Genomic DNA, 8,745 nt, shown 5'->3' with positions numbered 1-8,745 from the left:
GCTTTATTATCTAATAAAAGCCACTCATGTAACTGGAACTGATAACTGCCTGTAAAGTAGGAACGTTTAACTCAATTCCATATGTCATAATTAATGTTTTTTAAAGCCTGCAGCTGTCATTTGTTATTTAAATAATGAAATACTGCACTAGTTAAGTATTTTCTCATGTTTATTACGATGTATTTCGAGAATTTTCTCTCATTGCCAAGTGCAAGTATTGTAGATAAGAATTTTGTGTAGTGTTAGTATGTGGTATTCTGCATCTCTCCTTCAGTCATCTTTTGGAGGTTAGCAGGTACTGTGCCTCCTCAGTTATGTAGAACACCACACACACTCAAACTGTCACTCACATTGTTTGTGTAACATCACAAAGGGAAAAAATACATACGTGAAACTGCACTTGACTATGAGAACAAATTCTCGAAACACATTTTGCTCAGCATGTAAAAATTATATAACTGGGACTGTGTTTATACTAAAACATAAAAACATTTGAGCAACTCAGGATTGAATGACGGTGTCAACTAGCGCTACAAGTTGTCAAATGCCGAAACATGCTACATATGATTTGACAAAGGCATCACAATGATCACAACAATTACGAAAATGCGTTTGCTCAGTACAGGCAGTTTGGTAACAGTTGTGGTTGGTCGTATCATCTTTATTGAAACAAACCTAGTTACTTCCATCAGCCACGATGCCAGATACAGCTTGGCAGTGGCGGGAGATACGGCACGAATTGTTCCAACTGTTACATGGGTTCAAATGCGCTGAGTATAGTGCTCTGCTGTAAATAAACTTAACCAGGTAATATTTATAAACACTACTGGACAGCCAACATCAAGCCAGCATCATTTTTTTCTCCACAAGTACTTTTTCGTAATGCATAAATTGCGGAGAAAATTATAAATATGTTGATGCAAAATCAGATGCAAATCAACATTGTGGACAAAGGAAATTTGACAGGAAGAATAAATAATGTCATAAATGGCGGGAAATCGTTAATTCCAGGAACGTAAAAGCAGAGTTATATTGTAAATTCTGAAGTCAGCCGCAGTTGGGCATTAAAATGAATTCATTGGCAATAAATGAAAATTTGTGCTGGACTGGGACTCTGATCTGGTTTTCCCGCTACAGAGGATGCTACATAAGTAGTATGAGGTATTATATAACTGTCCAGTTGATATGGAGCAATGGCTTTTAAGTACCAAATCCATAATTAAAACATATTTAAGAAATATTTTGTCTGTTGTGGCTATGTAGTTTTTTGGTTAACTGGACACACATTGCACATGTGTAAAAGTGGACATAGATGTTATTTTAGGTAGAGGACGTGCAAGAAACCTGAGTTATATACCTCAGTCAAAATCATAGATTGTCAACAAGTAACTGAAATGTAGTCATGGAAGCTGGTTATGTTTTAAGTAGATCATATAAGAGGATAGGATTGTGTGTGTCTGTGTAAGGGGGGGGGGGGGGGGGGGGGTAGAGGAATGGAGAGGAGAGGAAGGAAGTTTAAAGGGAGGGAAGAGGGAATGGAGGGGGGGGGGGGAGGTGTAGTACATGTCTTTTCTCTTAATTGTTTCCCATGATAATACTTCGCTATAAACAGATAAGGCATTTAATATGGCTAGCTGTGCATCATTGTCAGAGACCTTTCACTACTGGATAAAAATTTGCATAAGGGGTGATTAAATGAAAAAAGAGACAGCTAAAAAAAAGTTAAGTAAACTGTTTATTATTTCAAAAGTTATCATATCAACTCCTAATGTCAGGCAAGATGATCAAGGCCTTCATGGAAAAAAATGTTTATGGGTGCCTATAGAACCATGATTATACCCAGGCACGCATCTCTTCCAAAACAAATGTCCAAAAGTATGAAAACCACACGGGGAGAGATTGGGACTATATGGAGGGTGTGTAAGGGCTTCCCAGTGAAATTTACACAGCACAGTCCAAACGATCATTCCAACATGTAGGCCCAAGCATTAGTAGGATATCTGCCACAGTAAAACAGCAATTCACAATCTCCCCCCCCCCCCCCCCAATACCAATCCCAAACCATTGTATTCTTAATCAAATTGTTGTGATTGATGTTTCATCATGTTGAGTAGTAGTGGCCAGCTGCCGTTCAGTCACAGTTATTTCCTACGTGCCATGTTCTTGCTGCATTGCCTGTGTTTTAGGTTACATGAAACACCTTGTGAAGCATGGCTGGCAACACTGCTCAGCCCTCCACTTCGATCAGTCAGTTGCAAAGTAATTTTAATCGGAGTTTTACTAACCTGCTGCAGCAAACAGTTTTCTGCAGCATCTCATCCACAACCAAAGATTGTGGGATGTGGAGCAGGTCATGCTAAATATTAACAAAGAGAGGAAACTGCTAGAAACCAATTCTGTGTATTGTGTTTACAATTACCACTATCTCTGTACAGCCAAAGCTGTTTCAAAATGCCCCCATTGCCCATGTCACTTTAAACAGTAATATTCCTTTTTTTACTCTGCTATGTACTATTTATCCTTTCATAGAACAAAATGAACATTGTAAAGCAAGCAGGAAAGCAGCTGCTTTGAGCTATGTTTCTATCTCTGTACACTAAAATAGTTGCTTTTATGTTCTATTTGCTGTGTAATATTTGCAGAACTGGCTGACAAATGCCAAGGAATAACAGTTATCTACATGTTACCTGAATACAGGTCTGTTGTTAGGTATAATTTTAATTTCCTATTGAACTGTAAATATTTCCACATTCTTGCTCTGCCTGCAAAAGCATTTTGAAAGTTTTCTAGAAGAATGCAGAACCCTTGTCTAAATTCTGAAGTGGAAACGTGTGAGGTTTTGGTATGATGTGTTCCACTCCACACTTGATCTGCCACCCAGATAATAGGTGTGCAAACTTTAACCTTATAACTATCTTGTGGTTGCCGTTCTTGATATTCACCACAGTGAATCTGCTTTGCAATCGCAGGTACAAATGCTGAAAGAGAGCGCCAATCTGTTTAAGCTATTAAAGTGGCATAGACGCCTTGCATTAACTCTTCTGTATTATAAATCCCATCTTTTCATTGTGCAACTTCATTTACAATTGTTGGTAAACAGGTCTTTCTTAACCTGTTGCTCAAAACAGATCACAACATGTGTCCCTGTGCTGACATATCATTACAGAATGGCTGTTCTCATCCAATCTTCAATTGTTCAGGCACTGACGTAATCATCCATGCTCTTTGCCCTGTGACGTCCAAGCCACGATGCCAAATCATAAACGGCCCTCCACAGCAGGCGGAGACGCTCATTTGCCATTGCACCTTGACCATGTTGTGAGTTGACGTCTTTGATACCCCATCTGCACTTAAGGCAGACCAGAGCCCAATAGTGTTCCAGACTTAACAATTACCTAAACAACATTTGCCGTTTCCATGAACATCTTTTTTTGGTCTGAGGGGTTAAGTGGAACTTGTTATTCTGCAGAATAGACATGTTACACCACAATCCTCGACACAGGAAAAGACTACATGCCAATCTTTAGTGATTGTGCATACTACAGAACTGTATAGAGCATCTGATTTCCATCCATGAAAACATCCAGTTTACCATGGAAATAGATGAAGATGGTAAACTTCCTTTTCTCAATATCCTAGTTCAGCGAAGGGGCAGTGGCTCAGTTACCTACAGTCTATGCTGTAAGCCAATGCCTAGAGATTTGTATCTCCATGTTACCATTTGCCACCATCCCTCACAGAAGAACAGTGTGCTCAACACTCTAGTATATGGGGCACATTCCATCTCAGATGCAAAAAGGCTGACGGCAGAGCTGCGGCCCTTGGAACCAGTCATCTAGGAGAACTGACACTGCAGCTGACAGCTTTAGACAGCAGGAGCCCAAAGAATGACATGGGGGATGAAAATGAAGAAGAAGAAGAAGAAGACTGTGTACATACTGTTCATTGGCAATGTATCATCAACAATTGGCGGGCCGTTGCGAAAACACTATGTAACGCCATTTTTTGCCCACCGGCCAAAACAAGAGCTTCATTAGGGAGAGTGAAAGATAATCTGGGTCCTAAAAGTGGGGGTATACAAAGTTCCATGTGAAAGCAGAAAAACTTCCATTGGGCAAATGAGCCGCACAGTTGAAGTTCTATGTGCAGAACATGAATGCCATGCCCACTTACTGCAATCTAACGTGTCTGCAATAGCAGAACACTGCACTGAAAATGGACATAAAATGAATTACCACCAAACGAAAGCTCTGTCTACCAATAATAAATTTTGGGATTTCATTGTCAAATAAACAACTGAAATTTATGTGAATGATAATTTGATCAGCATGGAAATTGGCTTCCAATTGAGCAAGGTGTGGGAGTCAACACTTAGCACCATTAAAGCAAAACAAGACACCCAGACAAGAGATGCAACAGGGATGCCTGATGAAAGGCAACAGAGACTCACCCTTCCATTGTCGCAGCCATATGCACCCATAAAAAGTACCACAAGGCCGCATCAGACATCTCATTCCATTGTCACCACCTGATGATGGCAAAACGGTTGTCTGCCAGATACTGTGGACTTTTGGCAATAGGATCTGGCAGTACACCCAAGAAACGTGGAAACGGCATATACAACCAGACAAGTGTCACATCACAGAATGGATATTTTTGCTGCTTACCAGAAAGAAGACTGTTAAGTTGCAGACAGGCACAATTAAAATACACTACACAAAGTTTTGGCCCCAGACTTCATCAGCAAAAGAGAAATGCACACCATTCATACACCCAAGCAAGCACACCTAATGCGTACTTGATTGCTAATGCCAGCATCTCAGGCCGGAATACCAAAAGCTGCCTGTGTGCAACCTAATGTGTCTTCTTAATGATAAGTAGCAATGTGTCTTTTCGTATGTTGCTGATATTCCTACTTGAATTTTCCACTGTTTAATTACCATACTTCTTTTGAGCTAAAAATCTTAAACATGGCTGCGATTCAGCAACCATATAAATTTGAAGAGGTTGAAAAAGTCAGCCAGCCAGTTACAAACCAGAGAGCTATTTAGCCCTTGATCTAGGTTTCAGGAGGAGTGGGCCCTAAAAATGTATGTATGGACTGTTGCAATATATATATATATATATATATATATATATATATATATATATATATATATATATATAACAAAATATTAATAATACTTTTTATTATTAATATTTTGTTATGTATGTAAAAATAGGAATAACCACAGAAAACCGTTGTCTACAATCAAACCAATTCTTTGTAATCCCTTTGGTGTTACATACATTGTTTTAAATAGTATGGTTTTCGTAAATAAACACCAAAGAATAAAAATCATTCTGCTGCTTCATTAACACTGATCAGATGTATTGGTTTTTCATTTTTTTTCAGATATTTTGAAGCACACTTCAAAAAGCAATCCAGATCATGCTGCTCTTGAAAAAGCAATTGCAAGTATTAGAGAGGTAATGACACACATCAATGAAGATAAACGCAAGACTGAGGGTCAGCTCGTTATGTTTGATATTTTTAATGACATCGACAATTGTCCAGTAAGTTCAAAGTTATAAATTTTACATTTATATGTCATCTAAATATGTTAGGATAAAAAATTAGCAGTGCTAGAACTATTTTTTTTTTACTTTCAGCCCCATTTGGTTTCATCACATCGAAGTTTTATTGTTCGCTGTGATGTAATGGAGCTCAGTGATGGTCTTAGTGGAAGAGGAGATAATTTGGTTTTCTTTCTCTTCTCTGATACTATGGAGGTAATGGCAATTACAATACTTTTGTGTAGTATATTTTATTTCTTGTCTACTTTGAATAATTGCACTATCAGCTCTTTTTGTGCTTCATATTGAACCTCCTTCCGAGCAATGACAGATTTGCTAATGAGTATTAAAGGTGATCTGTTTCTTCTAATGTTGTAACTTTATAGACATCATTATTCTTATCAAATTGTGATGGATAATTTATGTTGAATTTCATTATTAAGTCAGCATATGGCGAAGAAGAGATTAAAACACTGAACTCCTTGAGGAGACGTCTATAAGACGGTCGTGGATGAACATAAATCGTTCTTTTCATTGCTAGCTTTTGTGAAATTGATACTTTGCTTTCAGATAATGTGTTACCCAGCAAATAATATTATAAGACATTGAGAAGAAAGATGCAAAGTGTGTAAGCTATTGATTTGTGTGTTACATTAAGTCTTGGTGGTGGTCATTTTGATGTACAGAATTGTATTTTTTTCCAAAATGGAGTTCTTTTGATTTTTATTTTTTATTTTGTCGTAAATCTCGTAATAATCCCTTCAAAAACATTAACAACTCCACCTATTGCTGATTCTCTATTAGAATTAGTAAAAACACTTGTATCATTTACAAAAACCTTGATATATGTTTAGTGGAAGTCAGTAAGACATAGACATGGATCTGAAATTTAATCTCTTGGCCTCCCCGTCACCTGTTCTCTGCAGTCACTACAATTTTCTCCCCTTCCATCATAGTTGGAATTACTAAACATAGCTTTTACCATTCCCTTTTTTAAGTTTAATTCGAACCAGCAGTTTGTAAAACTGATCCCATAAACTTTAAACTTTCCCAAGAAAGTATCTTAATACACACAGTTAAGTCAAGAGATCCACCATCAAACAATGGGACAGATCACAAAAAGTACCAACTGGCAATATTGTGTTATTCTAGGCTTAAGTGAATGTATAAATAGCATAAGGGAGGGGGGGGGGGGGATGGAATGGAATCCTCACATGTCGCTTCCAGAGTGACTAATGGATATCAACAGCCACATTTATCACATGTGATGCTAATTTTAGTACTCCACTTCTCATAAGGTTCACATCACAGAAAGCTCAAAAAACTAACTGGCATTAAGTGTTTGACAATAACATCAAACATTCATTATTAGCAAATTATGAAAAGTATTGCAGGTTATTCAAAATGACAAGTAGCATTTCAGACAGCAAATAGCTGGGGATGATGTCTCAGCAAGGAGCTAATAAACACATCCTATGTCAGCCAAAATTGCATCTAAATACAGTGTTTCTAGAAATGCGTAACACACTGATTTGTTTTATTCACCTGCTGTTTTCAGTCCAAGGTCATGCTCATAGTACTGTACAAAATACGAAACAAAAATGAAATAAAATACAGTGAAAAACATGACCTACAAGATCAAGAAATAACATTCAGAAGAAGATACGTCAAAATGCCATTACAAATGCTATATTACATGCCATACATCTTACAAAAACACAAGAGACAAATTGAAACAGTACAGATCTAATACACAATGACTGTATGATAAGTAGACGCTGATCAGGTCGATTAAAGATAATAATCTGGCTCAGAAGAGTCAATAACAGTATCACATATGTTCACTAACATCATTGCCAAATACTGCGGAATACAAACATGCACATGGACAATACATGAAGAAATCAAAGATTACAAAGACCGACCTGGGCTAAAACACATCTACATTAAGTACTTTAAAAAAAGTAATGTAAGTGTGTCGTCCACAAAGTAAGTTTCATTTGTTTACATAAAACAAACCTGTACAGATGCAGAAAAAATATTTATTGTACAAAAATCTGCAACTGTTAAACAACTTTTCCACATAGCTTATGAAATTTTACATGCACTTGTCATAGCGTGGCACAAGTTTTTGTAAGCCTTCTTCATAGAAGGTTGCCGCCTGTGTGATCAACCATGTGGTTACATGTTCTTTCAGCTCGTCGTCGTCATTGAAGTGTTGACCACCAAGGACAGATTTTAGGTGTAAGATGAGATGAAAGTCGCTAGGAACGAGGTCCAGGCTGTACAGAGGATGATCATACACGTCGCAGTGAAACTCCTGTGAGAGTTGTTTGGTTACATTCGCCGTGTGAGGCTGGACAAAGTTTTAAAAATTTCAGTTTTTCAGTAACAATTTCATGAATTATAGATCGTGAGATTTGTGGAACTTCCATAGCAAGGGCACTAAGTCTAAACTTACAGTTGTGCTTAATCTTCTCTTCAGTTGTGTGAACTAGTTCATCAGTAACCACAGATGGGCGTCCACTTTGTTCTTCATCATGCACTTGATCACATTCTTCATTGAAGAGTCTGACCCAGCTTCTAAGCATTGGATCACTTGCAGCATTTTGTCCGTAAACCTCGCAGATTTTCCAATGAATTTCCTTTGGTTTAACTTTCTTTACATTTAGAAAACGAATCACAGATCTGATTTAACATGCGGGAGCATTTTCAATTATGGCTGACATTATAAAGAAGCACTACAAAGTACACGTCGTTAAATAATCATTATGCCAAATGGCCTTGGTGTTCAAAGTATGACCAGCAAAGAAAGACATAGTATGAAAAGCGGAAACAACAGCATAAGTGTAAGTGCTACAGAGATATCCTACGTAGGGCACAGGAACCTGAACTAAATTGTTATAAGAAAAAATATTTTACGAAGACAAGAACAGACGTGTCAATGGCATTCTAGCAAAAAGAAAGAAAACAGTAAAAGAAAGACGAAGAAGTAAGTTGTCAAAAAAGCAGCAATTTTGCTGTTTGTCATAACCTATTTTTCTGGTGGATGTTGAAATGTAGCTGATGTAAAAGAATAGCCATGGATGGAGACTTATGTAGGAAACATGGAATTTTTTGTTTTTAAAAACTTCTGTTTTCTACCAAACTTTCCAAACTACCCTTTTAAAAATAAGAAAACAGATACTG

The 8,745-nt window shown here is 37.4% G+C and overlaps 1 protein-coding gene across 5 annotated transcripts in view; it reads left to right on the top strand.

Annotated features, from left to right (window-relative positions):
* Positions 1-8,745, top strand: part of LOC126335502 (protein ECT2) — a 181,896-nt gene that overhangs the window by 137,062 nt on the left and 36,089 nt on the right. For all 5 annotated transcript variants that reach the window (XM_049998840.1, XM_049998841.1, XM_049998839.1 and 2 more), the window contains 2 exons: positions 5,396-5,556; positions 5,653-5,772. In XM_049998840.1, the coding sequence (XP_049854797.1) occupies positions 5,396-5,556; positions 5,653-5,772 (281 nt within the window). The remainder of the gene's footprint in view (positions 1-5,395; positions 5,557-5,652; positions 5,773-8,745) is intronic.

This window comes from Schistocerca gregaria, chromosome 2 (genome assembly GCF_023897955.1).
Source record: "Schistocerca gregaria isolate iqSchGreg1 chromosome 2, iqSchGreg1.2, whole genome shotgun sequence".
Taxonomy (NCBI): Eukaryota; Metazoa; Arthropoda; class Insecta; order Orthoptera; family Acrididae; genus Schistocerca; species Schistocerca gregaria.
Note: the sequence above shows the minus strand (reverse complement) of the source record. Positions and strands in the feature narration are given on the sequence as shown.